Below are 27,497 nucleotides of genomic sequence, written 5' to 3'. Positions count from 1 at the left end.
ATTATTCCTTTCACCCTTAGCTGTATCACTTTAACCACCACCCCCCAAAAAACCAAACCAAACCAACAAAAAGCCACATGAGGAAGATGTTAAATCTAAAGAAACATTGATGTCAGGGTCGGAAATCCTGTCAAGCTTTAGTTGAGTGTTAAAGACAGTTATCATTTGTGCTTTTAATATTTCCTGCAACATGCCCGTTTTAAATAATGGGAGGAAATAAGTAGAAGAAAGTGACAAGCAGAAGATCCTGTAAATATATACATGTACCTTGTGCTTCAGATATAAATTCCTTTCAAATCTCTCAGTAATTCTGAAGATGTCTCTTAGGGGTGGGGTTGCTCCTTATTTACTGGTTGCTGGGTTTCTTGCCTCTGTCATTTGCACGAGTTGTGGAGACGTTGTCTCCGATGTCTTCACAGAGGCTGTTTTGAATTCCTTGGACTGCTGTTTGGACAGTCTCCATTAGTAGAAGTCAGTCCTCCTTCCGTGCCTCTTGAAATCACAATGATTTTAGATGAAGGAATAGAAGAAATACTTTACTCCCAGTATTAACAGTAGGAAGAGAGTAGTAGTTGAAAGGAACAAAAACATCCATATTGATAGTCTTGCTCCCTGTCTATGAATATATTCATTGTCTTCAGTGAGATTACTTATGGTGGGAAGCCATATTCAAAATATGAATCACTTAAGAGATTTTAGTGATATTTTGTGGTTTTCTTAAAGTTTTACCATTTGGAAGTCAAATTATTATGAGATCTTTGCTTTTGCTGAGTAGCTGTCATGCTGTGTAGAAAACCTGAGAGTATGTCTCAAACTCAGATAAAAAAGACCAAATTTTAAAACTGATATTTAAAATGCAACCACAGCTTTAGGTACAGCTTCTGATTTGTGAAAGTTTGGGCTTGGCAGCAGTGGAAACAGCATATTTCCCTTTGCAAAGCAGATGTGCCCTTTGAACCTGGAGTACTGCATCCAGTTACAGGTTCCCTGGTGCAAGCTAGAGATTGAGAAACTGGGAAAAGTCCAGTGAAGGGCAACCAACATGGTCAGGGACATGGAGCAGGTGACATAGGAGGGGAGACTGAGAGCGCAGAGTTAATTGGAAACTAAAGGAGGTTATACTTGGAAGTCTTCAGCTCCCAGGAAGGGTACAGGTGGTTGTAGAGAAGATGGAGGCAGGCTCTTCAGAGAGGTGTGCAGTGAATGGACAAGAGGCAAAAGTTACAAGCTGTAGTGAGGTAGATACTCATTGGAAATAGGGGACAAATCTCCACAGCGAGAGCAGGTAATTACAGGAATGGTGTGCCCAGAGAAACTGTAGAATCTCCCATCCTAGACGAAAACCTCAAAACTTGCCTGGAGAAGGCACTGGGGAACCTCATCTAATTTTAAGTTAGTCCTGTTTTGAGCAGGGGGCAGAGCTGGTGATGTCCAGCAATCCCTTCTAACCTGCCTTACTCTGTAACTGTATGCACTAGCTTCTCTTTCAGGCTCCTTGATGCACTGGGACACACGGTGATAGAGAGCATTTGACTCCTACAGGAGTAGGTGTTTTGTCTTCGGCTTCCACAAAACACATGAGAAGTGTTGTCATTTGCTTTCCTAATCTTTGTAGTGAATGTTAGCCACATAAAAACATAATGAAGAATAAATGAAAGGGAAAATGAGAAAGTAAGATTACGACCTCTTGTTAAATAGGTCCTAGCATGGACATGATGTTTCTGTGCAATCTCTTTGATTAGAGAGGTCTTTTTTGTAACTTGCCTTGTTTACTCTTTTCTTCCCAACTTACCTGTGCATTGTTCCCTTGATGATGTTGGTCAAATACATAGACTTTCAAATTACAGCTGTGCTTCATAGATAGCTCGGAGTTGGACTTCTTTGGACTTCACTCTCCAGTTACAAACCTGGAAGAGAAAATGTAAATCCAAACTAACTGAGACAACTTTTGAGCTGAGAAATCCAAGCAGGATATATTCCCATTTTCGCTACATTTTCCTACCTGAAAAGTTCCTTATTCAGAGGTGAAGAGAATTAAAAAAAAAAAAATGTTTAGAGTGCCAAAGCGTATTTGAAGTACAAACTTTTTTTGAGAGGCTTAGTTTTGCAGCATAATTTTGCAAGCTAGAATTCTTAACTGAGGAAAATCCTACAATAATTTGTGGTAATGTGACACCACTATTCTATTACACTTGTCAATTGGTGTCATGGTTTAACCCCAGTCGGCAACTAAGCACCACACAGCCGCTCGCTCACTCCCTGCCCCGGTGGGACAGGGGAGAGAATCGGAAGAGTAAAAGAAAGAAAACTCATGGGTTGAAATAAGAACAGTTTAATACTTGAAGGGAAAAAAAAAAAACAAACCTAATAATAATAGTGATGGAAAGTAAAACGAGAGAGAGAGAGGAACAAAACCCGGGGGGGGGGGGGGGACGACCAAGTGATGCAACCTCTCGCCACCTGCTGACAAATGCCCAGCCAGTCCCTGAGCAGCGATCGCTGCCCCCCGGCCAGCTTCCCCGTCCCCCCCCCCCCCATTTTATGTACTGACCATGACATCACACAGTATGGAATATCCCTTTGGCCAGTTTGGGTCAGCTGTCCTGGCTGTGCCCCCTCCCAGCTTCTGGTGCACCTCCTCGCTGGCAGAGCATGGGAAGCTGAAAAGTCCTTGACTTAGTATAAACACTACTTAGCAACAACTAAAACATTGGTGTGTTATCACATTATTCTCATGCTAAATCCAAAACACAGCACTGTACCAGCTACTAGGAAGAAAATTAACTCTATCCCAGCCGAAACCAGGACAATTGGAACACAAACCAGTGCAGGGTGACTTAAAGTTTGCAAGAGTGTTACACTTTAAAAGTGATTTCTTTTGGAACTGTATGCATCTAAAATTTGTTTACACTTACTAATTTGCAAGGATTTCTCCTGAAAGGTTTCTGGCTTTCTTCCGTGAGAAGAAACTTCTGGGTGGTCTGGGAAAGCAGATCAAAACCCTACAATGTAGTTTTGATTGGAGAAGGCATGCTTGTGTAATGAAAGTCTACTTCAGTCATGAGGAAGTGATTGGACATTAGAAAATAAAAGTCTTTGCTTATATGAATGTTTCAAAACAATTTTGTTTCAGAGACAAAAAAAAAATCCAAAGAACACTGAGGATAAGGTAATAGTTTCCAGTATAACTTTTTAGCTTTGGAGGAAATACTGTGAAATTTGTTTTCCACAGAAAGCTACATGGTCAATCAAACAGAGCCAGCTGAATTCCACTAAAGATCATAAATGCTGTTCTGCCAATGTCATGGTTTAACCCCAGCCGCCAACTGAGCACCACGCAGCTGCTTGCTCATCTTCCCCGCCGTGCCCCCCCCCCCCCCCCCCCCCCGCAGTGGGATGGGGGAGAGAATCGGAAGAGTAAAAGTGAGAAACTTGTGGGTTGAGATAAGAACAGTTTAATACTTGAAATAAAATAATAATTAATAATAATAATAGAATATACAAAGCGAGTGATGCACAACGCAATTGCTCACCACCCACCAACTGATGCCCAGCCAGTCCCCGAGCAGCGGGCCCCCCGGCCAGCTTTCCCCCAGTATAAACTGAGCCAGGACAGCCAAATAAAACCAAAAGTCCAGCCGCTAGTCCTACTAGTGAGCCTTAGGGCCCATTAGTGAAAGTCTATAAGAAATGGGATGTGATTATACTGATCCCTTGCAATGATTCTTTCCAGTGCCTGGATGTGGTATGAAACAGAGGCCAGAATCAAGACATTCGTAGTTCCACTAATGAATGATCCTCTTGATTTTTTTTTTTTATTTGTTTGTTTTGTTTGATCTGTCAGTTTATTTTTCCAGTCACTCAGCACTGTGAAATTCTTCTGCATTTACTCAGTGTCAGCTTTAGCTTTGCCTTTGTCTTAATTAATTTTGAGTTATCTTCGGGCTCTGTAATCTCAGTAAAGGTGTAATCTTTTGTGGATTATTTGTGGAATGGAGAAACAGATAACCTGATCAAATCTGCTGCTGAACCCTCTCCTCTGTGAGGATGGATCATCTAAGCCCCCTGTTATTTTTTTGTCTTTTAGCTGCTTCTTAATTCACAAGATTACTCTCCTATCCTTTGTCTGTGATAATTTACTATCCCTAACAGCATTTATTTAAGGACTTTACTGAAAGTGTATCATATTAGCTGTATCACGCTTCCTAATGTACTTGATGACTTTCTTAAAGAGGTCTGGTAGGTTTGTGTGCTAGGACTCCTTTTACGAAAGCCACTTTCTCTGTGCTTTAGAGGACTCTAGCATACAACAAAACTACTTGCTGAAAACTGTCATGGAAGCAGGTGCCAGTGAAGAAAAGCCATCAAAAGGTGAATCCTTCCAATTATATGATACGCAGTAGGCCTTTTGTGCATGAAGGAGTGTGTCCTTTTCTTTAATGTAAAGAATTGTCATTTGGGATTAAATCATTAATGCAGACTTAGGCGTTGCTGTATCAAACATTTCAGCAGTCACCTGTTTTGATGTTTATCTGCCTTTGTTACAGGGACAACTTAAACACATCATAGTGAGCAAGGTATCCTAAACAATTGAGCCTGTCTTGGTGGTTGTGTGGTACTTTGCGTAGAGTAATACAAAAGAGCAACATTCAGAAGTGTTTAGTACACATCAGAGCAGAGATTAAACTTTAGGTCTCCATTCTTCAAGTGAGTGCTCTAACCTCCAAATTAGGAGGTGGAAGGAATGTGTCTTTTTCCTCTTTTGTTTCTGCTTAAATAACTTTGACTTTGAAAAACTATTTCTGTGCTATTTAGACTGTCACCTGGAAAAGGCACCACTAAATATTTGCTGTTAAAGAGTGGCATTTGTAAGTACTGTTCCACTAGAAGTTCTGTGAATTCAGCGAAAGGCATGGAAAGTGTCCCTCTCTCAACTATCCCATCACCTGACTATCAGTGTGTCTGCTCTGCTGGAGAGGAAGGAGGTGGCTTCACATCATGGGAAGGGGAGATTCAGTCAAAGATTATTGTTGGATGAAACAGCATGAGATCTCTTCTGAGGCAGGTTGTATATAGCTTTATTTATTAGAGAGTTGTGGATTTTTGTATTTTACCACTACCACGGCTCCTAGTTGGAAAGTATTATGATGACAACTTCTCATTCTTAAAGCAAAACTGAGTTACCAGTAAGTAATAAATGAGGAACCATGAAACTCAGCTACTTGTCCAGCAGAAGTCTTTTAAAGTTTGTAAGGCATTTTCACTTTTAACACGTTTTTATATCTAAGGCAGTAAAGGCAAACAGGATGAGAAAAGGGTCTGGACTGTAGTCATCAAATCTTTTAAGTACAGAGTATTCTTAGATTAAAAAATAAAATTATAGACACTGAAAATATTGTATTCTGGTGAATATGGTGAAAATATGGTATTCTTCTCCTGTTCTCATAGATGCAAAAAAATTTCTTGGCTTAAAATTCCATGGCACTTATTTTTCTGACATATGTAACAAGTTATTTAGAAAGAAAAAGAGGCTCATACTGTACTATATTTGAAAATACAGTTTTTTTAAGCAATAATTTGTAAATAATTACCTCTATCAATAGAGATATTACAAGCAATATTTAATTCATGTTAATCTGTAAAACTATAAGAGGTGAAGTTTACTATGTGAACTGTAAGACTCAGAGGGGAGCATAGAAATTATGAAAACTCATTGGGTATGTTCTTTGTGAAATGTTTCTAAACAGTTTGCTGGGAAGATTTGCAACACCACAACACAGTCCTCCTGTTCCTCCCACAGAGCTAAGTCGTAACAAAATTAGAGCCCATACCTCAGATTTGGAAGACCTGTGATAAGGCTGATTTGGGTGCGAAATACACACTCATTCACTCTCCATCTCCTGCCCCAGTGTATATAGAGCATTTAGAATAAATTACCAACAGCAGTACATGAGAACATACACTCTAAAATGTCAGTTCTTTGGTTCTTCCATTCATTTTTTCTCTCTTTTAAAGTAACAACCATCTTAAGAATAGAGGAAAATGGGTTTCCCAACATCCCTTGTTGAAGTAAGTCATTAACAAACTGGGCAGGCATTTAAGATGCATCTTCTGTCTTGTATTGTTCTTAACAGCCCAGATTTTTCAAGCAATACATCAACTTTGATGCTCAATTGACAGTGTTTTGTAATATCTAATATTTTCTTCAAGAGATATAAAACCATCAAGGTGTTATTGAAGAAAGTGGGTCTCTGTTGGCTAGAGTCTATATGCTGGGATTATTTTTTATTTAAAAAAAAAAAAAGGATTGTGATAGGAATTTAAATGTGAGAGCAAGACTCCATTATCCAGTGCCACTGCCGATAAAGACAGCTGAGAGAGGAATCAGTTGTGCAGTTGGGAGTTGTGCCATAGCCTAAAGTCTCTTCAGTTAGAGGGTCTCACTACTTAACAAGGAAATGACAGTGAATCTCATTTCTTTCCTTTTGCCTTTCAAAAGTCAAAACCAAAATGTGCTCTGCTTCCCCATATTTGAGCGGATGAGGGGAAAGAAAAGACTGGAATTTCATGTCTGTGGATTTTAAAAAGCTCAGTGGAGAGTAATGAACAGGAAATGGCTTTCATGAAGATGCGGAATTAATTTCTTAAAGTTTGTTAGGTCTACTCATTACTTAAACTGACGATTTAGTAAATTAAACAGAAGCTGAGAATGCAGAATCTTCAGAACTTGAGAGAAATGGTATTAACAGACGTCTAACATAAGATTCTCCATATACCTGTTTGAGAAACAGGGATATTCTTGAATACAGAAAAATAACAGTAACGTTTGCATTTGGCAGTCGTCTTCACTTGCTTTTCTGCTGGGTACTGGAACGAATAGTGCATCTGGTGCCTTGCATGAGTTGAAGGGGTTAAGGAGGAAGCGTTTCAGACTGGTATAGGTCTGAAGCCATGCTCACGTGGGCTGTGCCATGAGGTGTCTGAAGTCTTTAGAATGTAATCTCTCCGGGCAGGGACATGTTATGTTTGGCAGCATTCACCTGCCGTACAACATGATGTATCCTTACAATGCTACATAAGATAATATCCAAGGAGTTCACTTAGCAAGGAAATTAGACAGCCGAACAGCTTGGCTCAGTGGGAAAGCATGCACTTCCAAGGACATTGTCCTTAAAAACAGTCCTTAGTAATGGGTGAACATCAAAAGACTTGGAGTTCATTTTAGTTCAGATAGAATTATCTAAATTAATTACGTCTACAAATATGGACTGGAAATTGGTAAAGCAGATTGTTAGATATTGTTAGATATCTGGTACTTCCTGTGTTTAAAATTTTTTAGAAATTGAAGTCATGCATTACTTCACAATGATGGTCGATTTATTGTTTCAAAAAGAAGATGGAAGAAGTTTGGAAGAACCAGCGTAGTATGTAGTGCAGTATAACCAAAATGTTAATCCTAAAGACTGAAATGTTAAAGATAATCTCATAAACTAAGATACATTTTGTGGAATCATCTAGCATATTTAGACTATTGCCAGTTGAGGCCTAAATGTTTCTAAAGATGCACTTCTACTTAAATAATTCTTTCATATTTCCCTGTATACTGAATTATATATTCTCTGAACGAGAGAATTTAATATGTGGTGTTTTCACTGAGAAGTGATATCTTCATTTTAATGCATTTCATGTGATGTCCTTAGTCAGAACTGAGTTTAAAAAAAAAAAAAAAAAAAGACAAAACCCAAATCCATCAAGACCCTTTGTCTCTGAATATATTGAAAGCTAGACTCTGAGACAGGGAAACTGAAAACTCAGAGCCATCTTTTATTGTTTAGAATAGTTATATCAGTCTTGTTCTCGGTAAGTTTCTCACTGTTATGCAAATAAGTCATACTCAGCTCTATTTAATGAAGCTGTTGTACATCTTAATGAAGCACACTCAAAAATAACTGTCCAGAATTCAAAACCATTTCTGCAAATAGTTTGTATCCTGTAAGTACATTAGTGAGGCTGCAAGTGAGTGAATTCTTGAGGTGTGGTGTGGCCTGTCAAATACTTTAAAAATGTCCAGGTCTTTTTTAAAAAAAAAACAAACTGTGGAGAGTGATAGGTGAATGTTGTATGTCATTATTAAGTACTGAGTGATTATGAAGATGCAGCATTGTGTCCTGAAAGGAATCAGTGGAACTGTACTATATTTGCCTCTTTTGTTCCTGTAGCACATTGTCAGAAATCTCATTTTCTCCAGATGCTCTTAACATGGAGTCTCCAAGGACATGACGCATTTATTATTATTTTCAAGTTTGATGTTCATATGTGTTTTAAGAATGAGACAATATGTGATTTCATTCAAGGTACCTGCTGATGGCATGTGATGTCACCTGTTTTCTTTACTCAGGTCAGGATTTGTTGTGTCAGAAGTAATGAAGTCAGAAGTAAAGTTCACCAGGGATGGGGAACTGTGTACAGAGACCAACTGACACAATCTCATTCCAGGAAAGCAATTTGTTTTCAAGAAGGGCTTAATTTATTAGCAGTCTTGGTACTTCAGATGCACGGAGACCAAGCTGCTGCTTTGTCTAGAGCTGTCTGAGAAGAGATAAGTAATAGTTCTTGTTTTTCATATATATATGTTTTTATGAGACAGTCCTGGGAAAGACATTTTTTTCTTTCGAGATGCTCCCAATTCTGTCACAAAGCCTAAATCATCTGGATCTTGTCTCCAGCTGCCTGTGAGGCAGAACCTCTATACATGAATATAAGAAGTTGGAGCTAGAATGCAGGAACGCTGAATCGCTCAATTCTTCCAATTTTGGCATACTGTAAATATCCAGAATTGTTGTTCATACTTATTCACTGCATAACTTCCTTTGCATGATGCATTCTCATTCTTTATAATACAAAACCAGAAAGTTTCTAAGAAGTTGAGATATTTTCTGGTAGAATTGCAGAAATAAATGAGAGGAAATTAATCTTGCAGTATCAGTGTTTACTCCCTCAGAACTTTGATATCTTAATAGGTGGAATGTGTGGTTTTGGAGGGGGCAAATCTAGTGAACTTCCACCAAACTGTAGAGGTTAGACATCTACATTCTTGTCTTTTTTCCCTTCCTTTTTTTTTTTTCTTTTGTGTGTGTATATGCATGTCTTCAGTTGGTTGGAGAACCTCTTCGTGACCCCAGTAGCTCTTACATGTATAGTCTTTAAAAACCTACTTATGTCACTTTTGTCTTACACCTGCCAGTTTCCACTGTGAAAATTCCAGTGTTTTAAATCTGTGCATCTCAGAAGGAAGAAACTTTATGCAAGTTCTGTCTGAAAACTTGTTTTCTTGGACTAGTAGTTGAATTTGTTGCTTTGCCAGAAGATCATTCTATTCCATCTTAATGCTTGTGTTTTGATTTGTTTTCTTTCCTGACTCTGAATTCACTAATTGACACTCTTCCTCAGCCTAGGAAATCTCAGTCTGTATCAACAGGAGTCCCACCTCTCCTACCACTTCAAAGGTTTGCTCTACATGCAGGACTGTGCAGAACAGAGATGCAGGCTTTTGGATCTGTGAACCTCATTACTTCCAAGGAAGGAAACCAAGGCATGGATGAATTTCCTATTCTTAGCTAGCTGCGTTTTTGTGTTTTGTTTTCATTTGAGACTAATGTTATCTAATCACAACTTTTTTGCCCTGAATTTGCTTCCTTCCTTTCTGTACCTCCAGAGAACTTTATTCATGCTTTTCCTAAGTCACTATAAATCTGAAAGAACACCATTACAGTCCCTGGTGAAATATGTGTACAAACCAACCTAATAGCAAAATCCCCCAGTAACTTTCTCCCTAGTTTGAATGCTTACAAAGTGAGTATCATTATTGGGAAACATACTTTTTTCTTCATGGAACCTTTTTTTAATGTATTGTGACTAATTCATAAGCCTTTTCTATCATTTTATAAGGCTGGAATAAATTTAGTAAGTATTAAGTCTGGTTTCTTAAGAAGTATTCTGTGGTCCCACTATGTGCACGGCTGTCTTTCTTCACCCCTTGTAACTTTTAAACTTATTGACATGTGTCAGCCGAAGTTACAGAAGAGGGAGATCTCAAGGGTATATTAGGTTCTGACAGGTTCTGTGGTAAAGGTGGCTGGATAAAGGAGAAAATTGTTGCAAGTATATTGGTGTAGGAAAAGGAGGTGGCAAGAACGTATTGGACAGAAGAGGATATACAAGGTGTGCATACTTATGCCTGACCACTGAAGAAGTATGAACGCTGCATCGCTGCAGAACCCAGAGGCATATTTTGTTAGCTTTTGTGTGCTTAGAGCTATTCCTCTGATTTAACCTTTGAAACAATGATAGAGATTAATTCACATCTTCACACTAAACTCGGTTGCCTTTTCTCATGATATAATGTGAGTAAATCAGAAGCTATGTACAGGATTAGCTGGATTAAATTCTGTAGCCCAAATTAGTCTATGTTCCACGGTTAGATAATCAAAATGGTTTATTCAGGAAAAGAGACAATTTCTGTTATGGATATATATTTGTGTATCATTTGAAGGGGATGAAAATTCAGTTTAATTCATTTTTTTTAAGCACTGCTGGGAAACGCAGATAGAAAAGTAATCTCATTAATTTATCATGCCAGTTGAATAACAGTGGTATGTTACTGCATTACTTACTATATATGGTTGTTTTAGGCTGTTCTTTTTTACTAGTATTTGAAACAGCACTGATTGAAATCTGTAACTGCTGGAATTTAGTAGGTCCAGTGTAAGTAGAAGAAAAGTAAGAATGAGGAATATCAGACTGTGTTCACTTTTTAAAATTTCTTTCTTTTTCCAATTTTCTGGAAGCCATACTTACACCAGCAAATCCTGAAGGAAAACAAGATAAAGTTATTTCTAAATAACTAGTAAAAGCAGGATACAGACCTATGAAATGGATTCTTTTTATCATCATCTAGTATATGTGATTGAATTAAACTATAGATTTTGGCATCACAGACAAGTAGACACATTTTCCTGAATAGAACCTGTTCCTCAAATAGCTGGCATCTTCTTGACATGATCTCTGCTCAAAATCACAGGAAAGGGAGTAATTGGAAAACAGAGAATAGACTATCTGGGGGCGTGTAAAAGAAGTTTGTGAGGGTAAAGACTATGGAGCAAACATCTCAAATATGTTCATGTGCAATATTAATAGATAACATTAGTGCATTACCCACATTTCAAAATACAATGGCATTGTATGGTATTGTATGTGACCCAAATATTTTTGCAGTGTGCCAAAAAATGATCTCTGTATACTATGGAGTGGAAAAATGAACCAAGAAATAAAGGATGTCACTAGATTATATGTTATAGTTTTTGTTTCTCCCTTCCCCCTGTAAAGTAGAAGTGTTGGAAAATGATGTTTGGAAGCCACAAATTACATGTATGTGTATTTGTGTATTTATATTTGTACCTGCGTATTTATATGTATACTTATGTATTTATATGTGTACTTGCTTACTTTTAGTCCACATGTATGTAATACCACAGAAACAACTCTTGTGTTTGAAGAAGTTGACCAAAATTTACATATACATGGATGCATACTCACATATAATTTAACAAAAGACAGATATATAAAGATGAACTGCGAACTGTTTCATTTTGTGAAGAAGAAAACAAACATCTTGTGATTCTCTTACGTTTTTTAAGGGTAATCCATTGAATTTTATATAAGACCTGACTGTAAGGACTTGTTTTCAATCAGGTCTTTGCCAAAATTTTGTGTTGCCAGTTGCGATCTGAGTGGTGGTTTGGCCTGGTATTTTTACAGTTGGACTGCTTAGTCTTGCTTTGCTTACTCCTAGCTGGTGTACTGTTTACTATTCCTGTTGTTATCATAAATGTGGGGATTAATAATGATTGAAAACTTAGGGAAAAAATTTACTACAGCCTATGGGTGGCAGACAGAATAGGCTCAGTAAGAAAGATACAATCAAAGCTTATGGTAAGTGGTTGGTGCACAACCAGGATGGTATCAATTCATTAATTTGCAAAAATTTAATCTTCAACTTAATCTGCTGTTCCTGTCCAGTTATCCAGACTACGACCAGGTACCTTTTCATAGCCATAGAACAATGCACTATTAAAGCTGAATAATGCGAGACTGCAAAATAAGCAATATTTATTTATCTTTAGAATGTAATGTCCTAACTGTAAATGCTTGAGTCATTTAGTTCCCATGTTCTTTTCACCTTCCTTAATTTTCCTCTTAAAAAATGTGCATTCACTTAGGAATTGAAACCAACCCTCATGTATTTAACTTTTGTCTCTTCCTCTGATGGTAATTAGGAGATACTGGCAATAGCAGCAGTGTATATATTTTATGTACAGCTCAGCCAGTTGTTAGCTTAGTTAAAGCTAACTTCCTTAGTTTTAAGGGTGGTTTGTTCATGTTCAGTTCCTCCTGTACCCAAAATATGTAAACAAAGCAATCATAGGTAATGGTGTAGCTAATTTTAGAAGTCTCTTAGTGTGTACTTTACCTCAGTAATAGAGGTTGAGATATGAAAAACACTATACCTGAACCAGGGGAGCTATATGCAGTGCTTGTAATTCAGCAAAACTTAGTAGCCTTGCTGGTACCGAGAGGAGATTGACTTAAACGTTTGGGTCTGTGTTTGGGCTTGCATTTGGTTCCAATTCAAAGAATTTTCAACAACAGCAACAACAAGCCAACAGAATTGAAATTCACATAACTTCTCAGTAAACCTTAAAATGCTATTTGTTGATCGGTAACTTCTACTAAAATTACGTATGGCCTGGGAATAGCAGCTTCCTATCCCCAGTGTAGTGAATTGTAAAATCTTAGGGGGTTTTTGTGGTGTGTGGCCTCCACCCCCTTTATGCAGTCTCTTTTTATTTCTTTAGAAACAAACACACCCTATGCATTGTGTCAAATTAATTGATGGGACTGTTTAAAAAAATGAGATGAAAATGAATGCAAACATGGTTTTAGTAAAACACAATTACTTCCACAATATATTACATTATACTCCCCAGAAGTTCAATTTATGGGCCTAACAATAGTATGAAGAAGAGGCAAGTATTTAATTGCATATTTCTACATATTCTGTAGTGAGATATAATCTGTATTTCAGTGGCACTGTAAAAGTAAAAATGTTTAGAGATATAAAACGTGTTCAGTGATACAAACTTCCTATTCACATAGTATGAAAACTTGAACTCCTGCTGTAGCTAAGTATCTCTTGATAAATAATGACTTTCTGAAGCGGTATACACCCTGAACTGGTTGTTCTTGTAGCCTCCCAATACTGCATAACAACTTTGTGTCCCTTCCTGTGATCCTCTATTTGCTGTGAAGAACCTGCTGTAGCTTCCAAGTATGACTTTTATTGGAGCATTTTGTAGTTTGTTTTGCCCAGCCAAATGAGGAAGGACCTGGTGTATGAAAGTGAAGTGCAAAGACCATAAAAGATAAATGCTTAGAAAAATAAGAGCTTCATTAGTTCTCACAGCACTTTAAAAATGAGTAATTCCTGTCTCTACCACTGGATATTTAGGAAACACTTTCAGTAGTTACTGCTCCAAAACAGAACACTCTTCTCAGAAAGCTTTTTAAAGGAGTAATAACCTAGGTTATGGGTGAAGAACTAAATATGTATATAAATTCAGGCCTTATAAATACAATGAGCTTCATAAGGTAACACATAGAGCCATTTTTTGGTTCTATTTAACATTTAGTTTCCTAAGAAATATGACAGAGCTGCAAGGTATCAAATAAAATATTTTTTTCCAAGTGTGGAGATTCAGACCCTCCAAAAAGAAGCTTTACTGAAATAATCCGTTCTATGCACTGCATGTAACAGCTGGAGATAAAATTTATTCATATATCTAAAAAAATGACAGTTGTCGCTTGTGGTGTTATCCATTTCTTGTCTGGCAAAGATTTGTCCTTATTACAAGTTGTATTTAATATTATACTCATTTAGCTGGCGTTTGTGCATGTTTCTTGGCACTTTCACAAAAGATGAGAAAGCTGCTTTTAGCCAGTGGTATTACTGTGAAGTGGAAAAGGCATATTCGAGACCCTTCCTGATTATTTTGTTTCTTTTTAGTATATCTTTTGGATGAAAACAGATTAACAATTGAACCTTGAAGTGTTGCTTGTTATACACCATCAGTTGCCCTTTAATTGCAGGATTAAGTTTGATTTCCAGTGGAGAATAATGTAATAGATTTTTAAGAGACTAATAGATTTTTAGTATTCTAAGCAGCTTAGACACAGGTTTTGAATGTTATTTGCCAAGCAGTTTTGCCACTGTCTTTGTTATACGTGATCAGTTTTCTCTCCAGGATCAGAAGGTGTGTTTTTTGGTTTTGTTTTGTGGTGTGGGTTTTTTTTAATGGAATAAGTATATTCTCCTACTTCTGTTGTATTCAAAATTACTTACCGTTATTTTATCATCTGTATTCTTTTCTCTACCTGCACCATATCATTGAGAAGGAGATGTTACAGCACTTTTAATGTAACTTGCTGTTCCTGCTTATACCGTGTTTAGAGAGTGCATAATGTGGTATACATATTTTAATTAAGAGTGAATTCTGGAACTCATTTGTTGCTTGTATTTCATTTAAAAAAATAAATTTTGCCAATAACTGACATTGTTAACATGTGCTGGTGCTGTTTTGCATTTCCCCTCTTTGTTCCTTGGTTCGGTCTGTAATGATTGTAGATTTGTTTTGTTTGGTTTTCTTCTCATGTTAGTGAGCCCCTTCTGTTCATTCTGTAAAGCACCTACATGTATTACAATGCTGTGTATTTCCACAGTGTCTCTTGGGCAAACTTCTTAATGGTAAGTAAGAATTCTATAAAATTCCACTCTTGCTTTGAGGGAAATGGAAACTAAATTTCTGGTGTTCTTCCGAGTTGCAGAGAAAGGTTTTAAAGTATGACCCTGTCCACTTGAAACACTGAGGTCAAAGCCCCATTGTAAAGTTTCATGATATTTAAACTACTTTCATGGTATGTGGCTGGCAGTGCCAAAATACATTTGTTAAAATGTAAACTTAGATTATTACTAGGTGTTGATAAGATTTAATAACCCTTTTCTAGAATTCCTAGTGGTGGGATTCTACAGCAAAATAATAAAAGCCCTGTGAGCCTTGTGGGGAATCTTACATCATTCAGTTACCTCTTATAGTGTTTAACCAGAGGAAACAAAGGCCATTTAACCATTTTATCAGATGTCGAACTAGCTTAAAGAGCTATAGCAGGTTAGAAAATTTAGAGACACGGGGTCTCTAATCTCTTGCCTCATATACAGTGCCTAAATAAAGTATAAATCACAGGTAGAGCTCTTCCTACATCGTTCCGGATCAGCACGAACATTTGATGTAATAATTACAGAACAGAAAAATTTATTCAATAGACAATATTACCTGTCTTGCTAAGATAGTTATGCTGTGTAAATTAAGGTAAAAAACCAATATGGATTACATTATATCTGTAAAGAATCTACAAGAAATACTAACAGGAATGTTTATACCATGATGCATTTTAAACTATTTTACGTTTATTAACAATTTACATCGTAACAGTAATTATAACAGTTATGTTTCAAGCTTTAACTACCATTTTAAAAAAAACAGTTTTAATAAAAATCAGAAGACTTGGCATTTGGTTTTGTGTAACAGAATACCTGTAAAATGAAAGATAATTCCAATCATGGAGAATTTGCCCAGGCATTATGACTGCATTGTAAGTCTTTAATATGAAAACTCAGAAGAGTAGTATATTCACAACATTTTGGAGAATTACAATATTTAAAATTAATTTGAACTGAGCAAGGAGAAATTGCTTTTGAGGCATTAGACTCCATATTACATAGTTTTGCAGTTGCCCACGGTAACTTAAAGACCCCATAACTATGAAAGTCCTGTTTTCTGACTGATCTTTATCTCATTTTGAATGACTAGATTAACAGGTCTATCAGTATTCAGATTTTCCAGTTCAGACCCAAGAATTCACTGCCCCAGATCCAAACCAGATCTGTATGCAGTGTTACTATTTGAGACTGTCCCTAGCTTAAAGGAGAGGTAGGGAAGAAACCTTATTTCATTTTTAAAGAAGATGCAAGTTAAAATCTAGGTGATATCTAGCAATATTCTGGAAAAAGTGTTCGCAAACTGAATGTACAGTAACCGATCTGTTATATTCCAAACACTAAAGTTAATTTATTTCAATATTAAATGCATTTTAGAACAATCCTTTTCCAGACCACTAAAGGTACTAGCAAACACCAGTATATACGTAGTTGAACAGCTACAGAAGAGAACACTTCCAATCATAGAATGGTTTGGGTTGGAAGGCACCTTCAAAGATCATGTAGTCCAACCCCCCTGCCATGGGCAGGGCCATCTTTCACTAGATCAGGTTGCTCAAAGACCCATTCAACCTGACCTTCAACATTTCCAGGGATGGGGCATCCACAACATCTCTGGGCAACCTGTTCCAGTGTCTCACCACCCTCATGATAAAAAAATTTCTCACTTATGTCCAAGCTAAATCTACCCACTTTCAGTTTAAAACCGTTGCCCCTTCTTCTGTCACCACAGGCCCTGGTAAAAAGTCTTTCTCCATCTTTCTTATAAGCCCCCTTCAAGTACTGATAGGCCACAATAAGGTCTCCCCGGAGCTTTTTCTCCTCCAGGCTGAACAACCCCACCTCTCTCAGCCTTTCTTTACAGGAGAGGTGTTCCAGCCCTCTGATCATTTTTGTGGCCCTCCTCTGGACCCACTCCAACAGGTCCATGTCTTTCTTGTACTGGGGACCCCAGAGCTGGATGCAGTACTCCAGGTGGGGTCTCACCAGAGCAGAGTAGAGGGGCAGAATCACCTCCTTCAACCTGCTGGCCACGCTTCTTTTGATGCAGCCTAGGATGTGATTGGCCTTCTGGGCTGTGAGTGCACATTGCTGGCTCATGTGTAATTTCTCATCCACCAGTGTCCCCCAGTCCTTCTCCACAGGGCTTCTCTCAATCCATTCATCCCCCAGTCTGTACTGATGTTGGGGATTGCCCTGACCCAGGTGCAGGACCTTGCACTTGGCCTTGTTGAACTTCATGAGGTTTGCACAGGCCCTCTCCTCAAGCCTGTCAAGGCCCCTCTGGATGGCATCTGTTCCCTCAAGCAAAACAACTGCACCACTCGCTGCAGAATGGTAGATTCTTTTGTATCCTTTAAAAGCAAAACTTACATTTATCTTTGCAATACCTCTTACAGTTAACAGCATAGTGCAAATAAAAATTATTTCTTTCCATAAAGTAGTACCTTGGCTGTATCTCACTGAGATAAGCATTAAACAGAAGATGGCTTGTAGGAATTTGATGCCTGCTTGAGGACTGTTTTTGCTAGGTCAGCCTCTGGTTTGTCCTGAAACAAACCAAACCAACAAACAAACCAAAAGTATCTGTACTAAAGAAAGTATCTAGAAAACATAACCACTGTTATAAATTGGTATTAAAATTCAATTAGTTTAAAGATGGTAGGTTTAGAGCTCCTGACCTTTGTTAAGGTCCCCTTTTAAAAAGAAAAATCACATCTGGATGACAGTAAGCAAGACTAACTTGTTTAAAACATTCAGTAGCAGTCATTTGACTTGAAAAATTAAATGCATTCAAGGATTAAAACTGCTTATTTTCTCCTAGGTTCCTTTCTGATGCTTAGTCTGATTGATGGGAAGGGTATAATAAAGAAAGGGGAGCATGTGTACTGCATGCTGACAGCAATCCTTTCTCACAATAGTGGTATCATTTAATTGATTAGGAGAGTGCTCAGATGATCAAAGAAGTGGAAGTGGATAAAGTGAGAGTGCTGGAAAGAAAACAAGTTGAAGCAATCAAGAAGCTCTGGGAAGACTCAGGAATTCAAGAATGCTACGACAGACGGAGGGAGTACCAGCTCTCAGACTCTGCTAAGTAGTAAGTACACTGTGTAATTACAAGGACAAGCCAGACTTAATGAAGTTAATCATAGAATCATTTAGGTTGGAAAAGACCCTTAAGATTACAGAGCCCAACTGTTAACCTAGCGCTACCAAGTCCACCACTAAACCATGTCCCTAAGCACCACATGTACACGTCTTTTAAAATATCTCCAGGGATGGTGACTCAACCACTTCCCTGGGCAGCCTATTCCAACGCTTGACAACCCTTCCGGTGAAGAAATTTGTCCTAGTATCCAATCTAAACCTACCCTGGCGCAACATGAGGCCATTCCTCTCGTCCTGTCCCTTGTTACTTGGGAGAAGAGACCGACACCCACCTTGCTACAACCTCCTTTCAGGTCGTTGTAGAGAGCAATAAGGTCTCCTTGAGCCTCCTTTTCTCCAGGCTAAACAACCCCAGTTCCCTCAGCCGCTCCTCATAAGACTTGTTCTCTCTAGACCCTTCACCAGCTTTGTTCCTTCCTCTTTGCTCCAGCACCAATGTCTTGTAGTGAGGGGCCCAAAACTGAACACAGTATTCGAGGTGCGGCCTCACCAGTGCCGAGTACAGGGGCACGATCACTTCCCTCCTCCTGCTGGCCACACTATTTCTGATACAGCCAGGATGCCATTGGCCTTCTTGGCCACCTGGGCACACTGCCGGCTCATAATGAAGAGATAGGTTCACTATGATTTTATTAGTTATACCTGTATCTCTGGTGGCCTGTAGTACACAACAAATTTTAAGGTGGAGTGATGAAGCAAACTAATTTTAGGCTTTCTGAACATACCACATCCCTCCCAGTTCTGAGGTCAACACAGCTGGTACATAACTGAGTTTCCCTTGGGGGAAATAGTGAAAAACAGCTGTACAAAATATATTGACAACAAGCGGGCAGGTCAGACAGTTCAGTTACATGAAACGTTTAGGATATAAATAAGAATGAAGATAAGTCTTTCCCCCAGTTTTCAAAGAATTTAATTGTGAAAAAATGATTGTTTCATGAGAACAGAAAATTTACAATTCTATTTCTGTCACGGTTGAGAAGTTACAGGGTTAAATTGCAGCAAGGAACATTTAGATTAGGCATTTATGGTAAACTTGAACTCAGAATGATTACACATAGGCAATCTGTTCCTGTGCGTTAAGCATTATCATTCTTGACAGATGTTTGTCTGCCTTGTTGTTAAATAATCCTACTTTGGAGAAGAAGGATGCCACTTAATGGTCTACTGTAGCCTCATTTTCCAAGAAATCAGCCACAATTGAAAATCAGTTTTATTTTAAATTTTATTAAATCTTCCTTTTACTGTTAATTATAATTGAGATCTCAATAACAATTTGCTGCATTGCTGGAGAGGAGGAATTTTCTTAAGAGGAATCTTTTCTAAGTCATTAAGTGCGAGTATTTTTGATTTTGGACCGCAAATGTGAGGGATGTTTGGGCAGCAAGGGGAGAATACATCGACACCCTCCCTCTTCCACCAAAGGAAAAGGGGGCGAATTAGTGCTTAAATAAAGGAAGGTTTGTGCTACAATCATGTTGTATGATTTGGAATATACCTTACACTTTTTGTATGCCTTGTTAGGATTTTGGATGATCTGATGTTGCCTTCTGGTGGTGGCAAGATAGATTGCAGAGAGGAATACCAGGCATCAGCTCTTTGTGTCTTGCTCACACACTGCTCATTTATTGAGGCACAGGAATGTCATCCTACAATTTAATCCCAGCCATGAAAAGCATAAGAGCTTTATGAAACTAAGGAGGGTAAAGTTAAGAATGACTGCATGGGCAGATGAGAAACTAAATGCATCATCGTTGATATTAAAAATACATAAGTTTGAGGCATTCATGTTTGCAGAGCTTTCCGTTAATTACTTTTCTGAATTCTGTCCAGCAACCTTTCACATTTGTGTGCAATATTAGCATCACGGATGAAGTGACAGGGGATAAGAGTACTGTTGGTAAACGTTATGGCTTGGACTGATACTTATATTTGTGTTCAAGTCTCAATTCTGATTTTAATTCTGGGGTAATAGCAAAGATTATTCAAATAAAATTCATCGTTCTGGGTGTGGACTGATTATCTATAGAACATTCAGGCATCATCTCTTTTGACTAGTAGTATTCTGTCTGAAATGTACATGCAGGTCTTAGTTAAAGTAAAGGGTTTTATTGTTTTATGCCAGCAACAATTGTGCTAAGGCCATGAATTTCTGTTTAGCTGCTTTTGTGGTAACACTTCTGTGATTGCTGGTTAGTACTTTGGTTTTGAATCTGTGTGATTAATTTATGACAGTGCATTAATCTTGTTTCTGTTGTATATTTAACTTTTCAGTTATCTTACTGACCTTGATCGTATTGCTATGCCTTCATTTGTGCCAACTCAGCAAGATATTCTTAGAGTCCGAGTGCCAACTACAGGAATTATTGAGTATCCTTTTGATTTAGAAAATATTATATTTAGGTAAGAGTGCCTGTCAAATGATTCAGTATACAATTATGAAAGTAGTTGCTGCAACTTTACTTCTATGGGCCTGTCAGCTTTTGCATTCAATGAGTGTTGTATGTGTTTCCAGCCCTTTTAGTTTCCAAAGTTAATACCGTTAACTTGAGTGGTGTTTCAAAACATTCCTTTTGAAATTTACATTACATGAAAAAAGCTTTTCAATTCAGGCAGCCCAACTGCTGTGTATTCTGAACTATTAGTTTAATTAAAAGTCTTGGATGGGGGGTGCAGAGGCAAGGTATTTGTAGTAACATGAGTGCTAATATTGGAATGTAGTTTAATTCCATTTAGAGCCAACAGTTTTTTGCCTCCTGACTAACTGTTTGGAAGAGAGGGCCCTAATAGATATGTTAAAGCCCTCAACTGAGTTTATAACTTTCAGTTAGATAAAGTTAGGGAATGAAGTTGGAGACACTGAGGGAAGGAGGAGGGGGGAAAAAAAAAAGTGGAGGGTCACAACAGTAGATACTTATATTCTTCCTGCCATATAATATACAAAAGAAAAAATGTTCAGTGGAATTGAGAGAAACAAATGTACTCATAAAGTTGAAAGAAAGTCTGAGAAGCACCTTAAAATTACCTTAACTGCTACTAGACAAGCTATCGCAACAGGTGGGGTTACTGATTTTCTAAGGGAAAGCCTATTTTTTTATTTCAAAATTGCAGAATTCACACTAGCATGATTATAGATGTTCTTCCATCAAACCACCCGTTTCATCATGAACAAACACCTGCCTGCAGTTACAACAGAGAACCAGAATCCACTCTGATAATACACGGTCAAACCAGCCTGACTGTGATTTTGTGGTTTGTTTGTTTTTTCCTGGAAAATTGAATGTTCTAGGGAGCATTTTGACCTGGATAAGATGTGAGGCACTTAACTGTCTGCAAAACCAAAGGAATTTGATTTAGAATGAAGATATTTGTGAGCATTTTGATTGTTTTAAGGAGTGAGAGATGACTACACTGGGGTTTGTGGGGGACAAGAGAGATTTTGGAGTGTGTGGGGAAACAAAATTCAGTATGTTTACATCTGCCTTTGCTAAAACTTCTACCAACACAGAAAAAAAAAACAGAATTACATTTTGCATTTGCCTCAAGTGGCTTATACACTTGTATGGGCCTGGCTAGGATAAAGTTAATTTTCTTCATAGCAGCTGATGTGGTGCTGTGTTTTAGATTTGTAACCAAGAGAGTACTGATAACATACCAGCGGTTTAGCTTTTGCTGAACAGTGTTGCACAGCACCAAGGCCTTCTCTTTTTCTCTGCCCCTCCAGTGAATAGGTTGGGGGGTGCGCAAGAGGTTGGGAGGGTACACAGCCAGGCAGATGATCTGAACTAACCAAAGACATATTTCACACCATATAACATCATGCTTAGTGACAAAAGTGAAAACAGGGGGCTTTAGGGAGGTTGGCCATCTTTTTCTTGGAAACTGGCTGGGCATCACTCTACCCATGGGAGGTGGTGAGTGATTGCCTTTGCATCGCTTGTTTTGTTTTCTTTATCTCTTCTTCCACTTATCCTTCACTTATTGAACAATTATTATTTTTTTAAATCTCAACCCCCAAGTTTTCTTGCTTTTACTCTTTCTTTCCTCTCCCCCTGTCCACCCACAGTATCTGGGGGTAGTGAGCAAGCGGCTGTGTTGTGCTTAGCTGCCCACTGGGATTAACCCACAGCAACACTAAAGAACAGTGAAAGCTGTAGCACTACAGCAAGCAAATCAAGTTTAAATATGAAACAGAACATACAATGTTAAGATATACTTTTCACAGTTCAAGCTTATCTCAGGTAGGTGATCTATTATAAGGCCTTTGGATATACTTACAGTATCTTATGAAAATTACTAATATATTGACTGTATTTTGGTTTAACAGGATGGTGGATGTAGGTGGCCAAAGGTCAGAAAGAAGGAAGTGGATCCATTGTTTTGAAAGTGTTACTTCCATCATTTTCTTAGTTGCATTAAGTGAATATGATCAAGTCTTGGCAGAATGTGACAATGAGGTAAGGAGTGGGGGTATCTAAATAAGGTACAGAAAAAGATGTGTGCTTTTTTAAGAAAGACAGCATTCACATGTCTTCATAAAAGCATTTGCACTAGAATTACATTAAGAAGGTGATGAAGCAGTCCCAAAGTTGTATTAAATTAGCAGCCTGCCTCTAAAAGTTAAAAGACAAAACATGATTTAAAAATGTTTTAAATCACTTAAGCCATGTCAAATGTTTGAGAATTTGAGTATCAGCAATATCTCTCAGCAAGTAAAACTACCTCAGTCATCTGTAATTAGAGTTTTTTTGTTTTGTTTTTTAAATCTCTGATGTTTCAGAATTAACCTGTGCATTAATTAAGGAAAATTAAAATAACTTAAAATTTACCTCCTTCCCAAGGAGTTCTCCCATCTGTTCTAAAGTGCCATCAGCAGCAGTAGCCAGATGTTGTAGAGAAGGATGCAAAAAAGAAAACAGTAGGCAATTAGAGAAAAGCATTATTAGTGGAACTGCATTCATTTTGGTAGTGGTTCCTTTACATCCTGCAGTATGAGGATTCCTTCAAATGTCCTTCAAAAACGCTTAATACCATTTGAACTGTAAAGTCACAAAGCCCTTACAGGTCACTTTCTCAAGACGTGTTTGAACTGTGAAAAGCATGCCCTACTTCACTTGCTGAAGTGTCACAACATCCATTGTAGTTGAGATAGAGTTTTCAAAGTTCCCTGTCATCTTTTGGTGCATGAACAACTTCGGTAACTAGTTTTCTTTTTCCTTTCACCATCTTGAACATTTTGTTATGCTCACTTTGGACATTAGGAAATAAATAACAAACTGACTGCTATCACAAGTTTGTCCCCAGGAACTCCAAACAGCAATCTCTGAACGTGGTGTTCCTTAGAACTCTCTTGAAATGAACAGACTTTATTACTAGTCTAGATGAGTACATATACTCCTGTCCTTTAGCTATGTACAGTATGTTAATATCAGATATTTGACCCGATACACCCTGCTTCAGCTCTCACTGTGAGGTCAGAAGAGGCTTTCATAGAGCAGCAGTCCATGGCTGCTCACTAACTCATATAAGAATTCAAATAATTTCTATTATTAAGGCTTACCTTGATTTCACATGCCATCATGCCATTCATAGCACTGATCCAAAACCCAGTGAGTAAAAGGATATAGAACATGTAGAGTAATGATCAACCAATGCTTTGCAATTGCGCTTAATAAAATAATATTTTTAAAAAAGCTTTCAAAAAAACCTTTTTGATCTCTGGCTGATGTGATTTGTATATGCTACTGTCTAGAGAGTGTAACTTCATATTAATTTTTGTTGTTGTAGAATCGAATGGAAGAAAGCAAGGCCTTATTTAAAACTATCATTACATATCCCTGGTTTCTGAATTCTTCAGTCATTTTGTTTTTAAATAAAAAAGATCTTCTAGAAGAGAAAATAATGTATTCCCATCTAATTAGTTACTTTCCAGAATACACAGGTAAGCATTTTTCCCAGACTATCTTCACAAAGCTAAAAGTCATATTTAAACCAATTAGTTTTTCCTCATTAAATTGAACAGGGAAAGTGGAATTATGCAATATATTTGGTATCTATTTTTTTGTACTCTATCCGTTAAAATACAAACGTAAGTTACTCAGTTTTACTGGAACTTTGTTTTTTTACTGGAGCATTGCGGACAGAGTCTTAAGAGGTTTCTTGCAGCCATTCTGTTACCATTAGAGTGGCGTGATCACTATTTATTTATGAGAAGCACCTTTTTCATCTTCGATCTCAAGAGACAAGATACAGGGGGAACTTGGGGAATCTTGCTATTATTCCAACTCTTTATATAGTAAAAACCCATAGTACAGTTTTGCATTCATTATTATAACTTGTTTCCTATACAAAAATCCAAAGTTAAAAAGCTGCCTGAATAACTTTCCTTAACAAATACTACTGTTACTTAGTCACCAAAAGAATGATGAAAATAATCACAAATGTATTCCATTACTTAATACAGTATTATATTCTGCAAGATATGTATCATGTTGAATCCTACAATTAATAATGAAAAGAATTACAATAATCTAATAGCTACAGAGAAAACGCACATCCCTCTCTTGGCCAAAGAGAATCCTGTTTATGTGTTTTAGAAAATTTAATTTCTCTCATGGTCTTTGACATACTACAATAATGTAGCAAACTATTAATATATGCTGGATAATTTCAGTTGCGTAGGCTTTTATGAAAAATTACTTTGACCTGTAAGGTTTACTGTTGAAAAAAGCATACTCCACACATTTTAGAAAGCAGTGTTGTAACAGCTTTTGCTCCACTAACATATGAATGAGAAAATGCCAAGAAGGGAGCATGCCTTTATGGCAATTTCACCTTTAAATATGAAATTAGCCTTTTAAGATACTGTCCATATGTTTCTTCCTTGACCCATAGCTTTTAACTGTTCAAAACCTCTAATTGTGCTTTTGATTAGGACCTAAACAAGACGTCAAAGCTGCTAGAGACTTCATTTTGAAGCTGTATCAGGATCAGAATCCAGACAAGGAGAAAGTAATCTACTCCCACTTCACTTGTGCCACAGACACAGAAAATATTCGTTTCGTCTTCGCTGCCGTCAAGGACACGATCCTGCAGTTAAACCTGAGGGAGTTCAACCTGGTTTAAAGAAAACACATGGTTGCAGCCACAAAGTGTGGTTTACTCACAGCACAGCCTGTACTGATTAAAAAAAAAAAAGGTGTCTTTTTAAATACCATTTACAGAAATTGGAGGAGGATTTATATTTACTGAAGAAGTATGGATTAAGAGAACTGTAAAGAATGAGTTTTAAAGTTTACTTTTTAAGCTATACATTTAAAATACTGTGTTCATATTTCCCATATTAGATTTGTCTGTGAGTTATTTTTTTGACAGCTGTGGGAATTAAGTATATTTAGAAGAATGTGCATAACTACATTGCTGTACTTTCTTAAGATTTTTCTTTTTTTTTCTTTTTTTTTCATTTAGCATTTACAATCATAGCTTATAAAATTTCAAACAGTGATGCCTTAAAAATGACAAGTTAGTGTTATTTTAGGGGTGCTAGACATTTTTATATTCTTGTTCTGAGCAATGTAGTTGAAAGACTAGGGTAAACCTATTACACTTTTTAGAAGCATCTCTCAGTAGCCTTCATAGGCCAAACCTGTTAATGGTCTAGGAATCATTACAAAAGATTAGTTATCGGTGACCCTTGCGTATCATTGCCTTTTTGTTCAAGTGCCTTACAATAATAAGATACCTTTCACCGTTGAGGAATGACAGATTAAGATCTTGTAGGCAGTCCATGGAATTAACTCTTTTCTGAAGGGGAAAAGCATTTCTCAAACAGCAAGGCATTTAGCGAACGTTCTCAGCATTCACTGCCACAGGTGCTCGGCAATCATCCGCAGCTGCCTGCGATAAACTAGGCCTTAAATTCCTCCAAGTCACTAACGTAACTTGCTTTTGGCACTTGGCATTTTCCTGTTGTTGAGCTTCATGGGTGGTTTTGCATAGATTGAAGAGCAGCAAAGCCTCTGCTCTAGAAGATTTCCAGCCATTTTCCCATCTCCTCCACTCCCTGCCCAACTACAAACCATGTCCACTGAAGATGCCAGCACCTCCAATAGCTTAGTCAATTCTCCTTCACTGGGTCAAAAATTCTCAGACATTAGGGCAAGCTTGAAAGCCTTTTTTACCCATACAAAATTTGTGGTAGTCACTGGCACTGGATCAGCTAACACAGCAACACTGGTAGGGAGAGTGTTTCAGTAGAACAGTCATTTATTAGCAGAAATTTAGCCCAAAAAGATGTGCTGAGGTTCTTCTGTATTTAAATACATGACAATTCCATTTTTCCAAGAAGAAATATTATAGCAATAGTTTTTACTATCAGCATAAAATAGCAATTTCTGTGCAGCACAGAAAAAATTCAGGTTATATTGGCTTTTCAGCTTGAGTAGTGCTTCTGTGTATTCAGCCAGGTTGATGGCTTTTGCACTTCAGTCCTGTGAAAAGCACACCCCGACCTTTCACTGCCCATAAAAAATGTTTATCGATTCACATATTAAACAGCACAGTTCCCTTTTGTCCAGCAGTACAGAAAAAGTAAAGTATGTCCAGAGCTGGTTTTGGTTGCTAGGGAGAAAACAGCCTGTAACATTTAATTCATTTGTTCTTTCTTTAGTGTTGGAACAAGCAGCAGAAGCCTGTTCTTACACTGCTTGAACGGTTTTCTGTGAGGGAAGGATACTGACCTATATACATTGTGCCCATACTAGTGAGTGGCAGTAATCAACACTGAGGGAACAGTGCAGTACACCCTGGGATGAGGTACAGGGTGCAGCGCCAGCCGCTGAACAGGAGGCGGCCACGGGGGAGTGACAGAAAGCACGGAATAAAACAGCACGGCTGCGTGTATGTCGTCCGTGTCCCCGACATCTCATCTCTACCCTCCCTCAGAAGCACTGACATCATGACAAGTCCTCAGACCTGCTGTCCTCGACAAACCTAAACTAATCACTAATTCAAAAGCAGTTCTTGTAATAAAATCTGGAGATGCTGAAGTTTTACATTAACTTAAGAACTTCCAGTCACATGAAAAGACGACATCAAAAATACTTTTTCTAGGGCAGCAGATCTGATGGAGGAAAGCATATGAAATCCTCAAACGCTTGAACTGCTTGATCCAGTTTTGAGCTCCGTGGGAACTTCTGGAAAAATGTCTGTTTAAACTCTTGGCAGTTCCGTATCTTGAGTCAAGATTTGCTGTTTATGTGAAGAGCACATTGGCGCCATGAATTCGGGAGCCTGGCTTTGCTGGAGTACAATCTTTGCAGATTGTGAGACAGTTAGCATTTTACAGGACCCATCAGTAGAAGAACACTTTTCTTTCACACTTCACAGCCAACTTAAAAACATTCACAAGAGCAGTTACCAAGACAAACTTCTGCACATA

General features: G+C 37.8%; 1 protein-coding gene across 1 annotated transcript in view; it reads left to right on the top strand.

Moving 5' to 3' along the window:
* LOC143172802 (guanine nucleotide-binding protein subunit alpha-14) overlaps positions 1-25,493 on the top strand; it is an 84,653-nt gene extending 59,160 nt beyond the window's left edge. The window contains exons 3-7 of the mRNA XM_076362595.1: positions 17,833-17,987; positions 20,333-20,461; positions 22,386-22,515; positions 23,846-23,999; positions 24,993-25,493. Of these exons, the coding sequence (XP_076218710.1) occupies positions 17,833-17,987; positions 20,333-20,461; positions 22,386-22,515; positions 23,846-23,999; positions 24,993-25,183 (759 nt within the window). The 3' untranslated portion in view covers positions 25,184-25,493. The remainder of the gene's footprint in view (positions 1-17,832; positions 17,988-20,332; positions 20,462-22,385; positions 22,516-23,845; positions 24,000-24,992) is intronic.
* Positions 25,494-27,497: the final 2,004 nt, after the last annotated feature.

This window comes from Aptenodytes patagonicus, chromosome Z, assembly GCF_965638725.1.
Source record: "Aptenodytes patagonicus chromosome Z, bAptPat1.pri.cur, whole genome shotgun sequence".
NCBI classification, from domain to species: domain Eukaryota; kingdom Metazoa; phylum Chordata; class Aves; order Sphenisciformes; family Spheniscidae; genus Aptenodytes; species Aptenodytes patagonicus.
The sequence above is the reverse complement of the archived record's forward strand: the minus strand, read 5'-3'. Positions and strand labels throughout refer to the sequence as shown.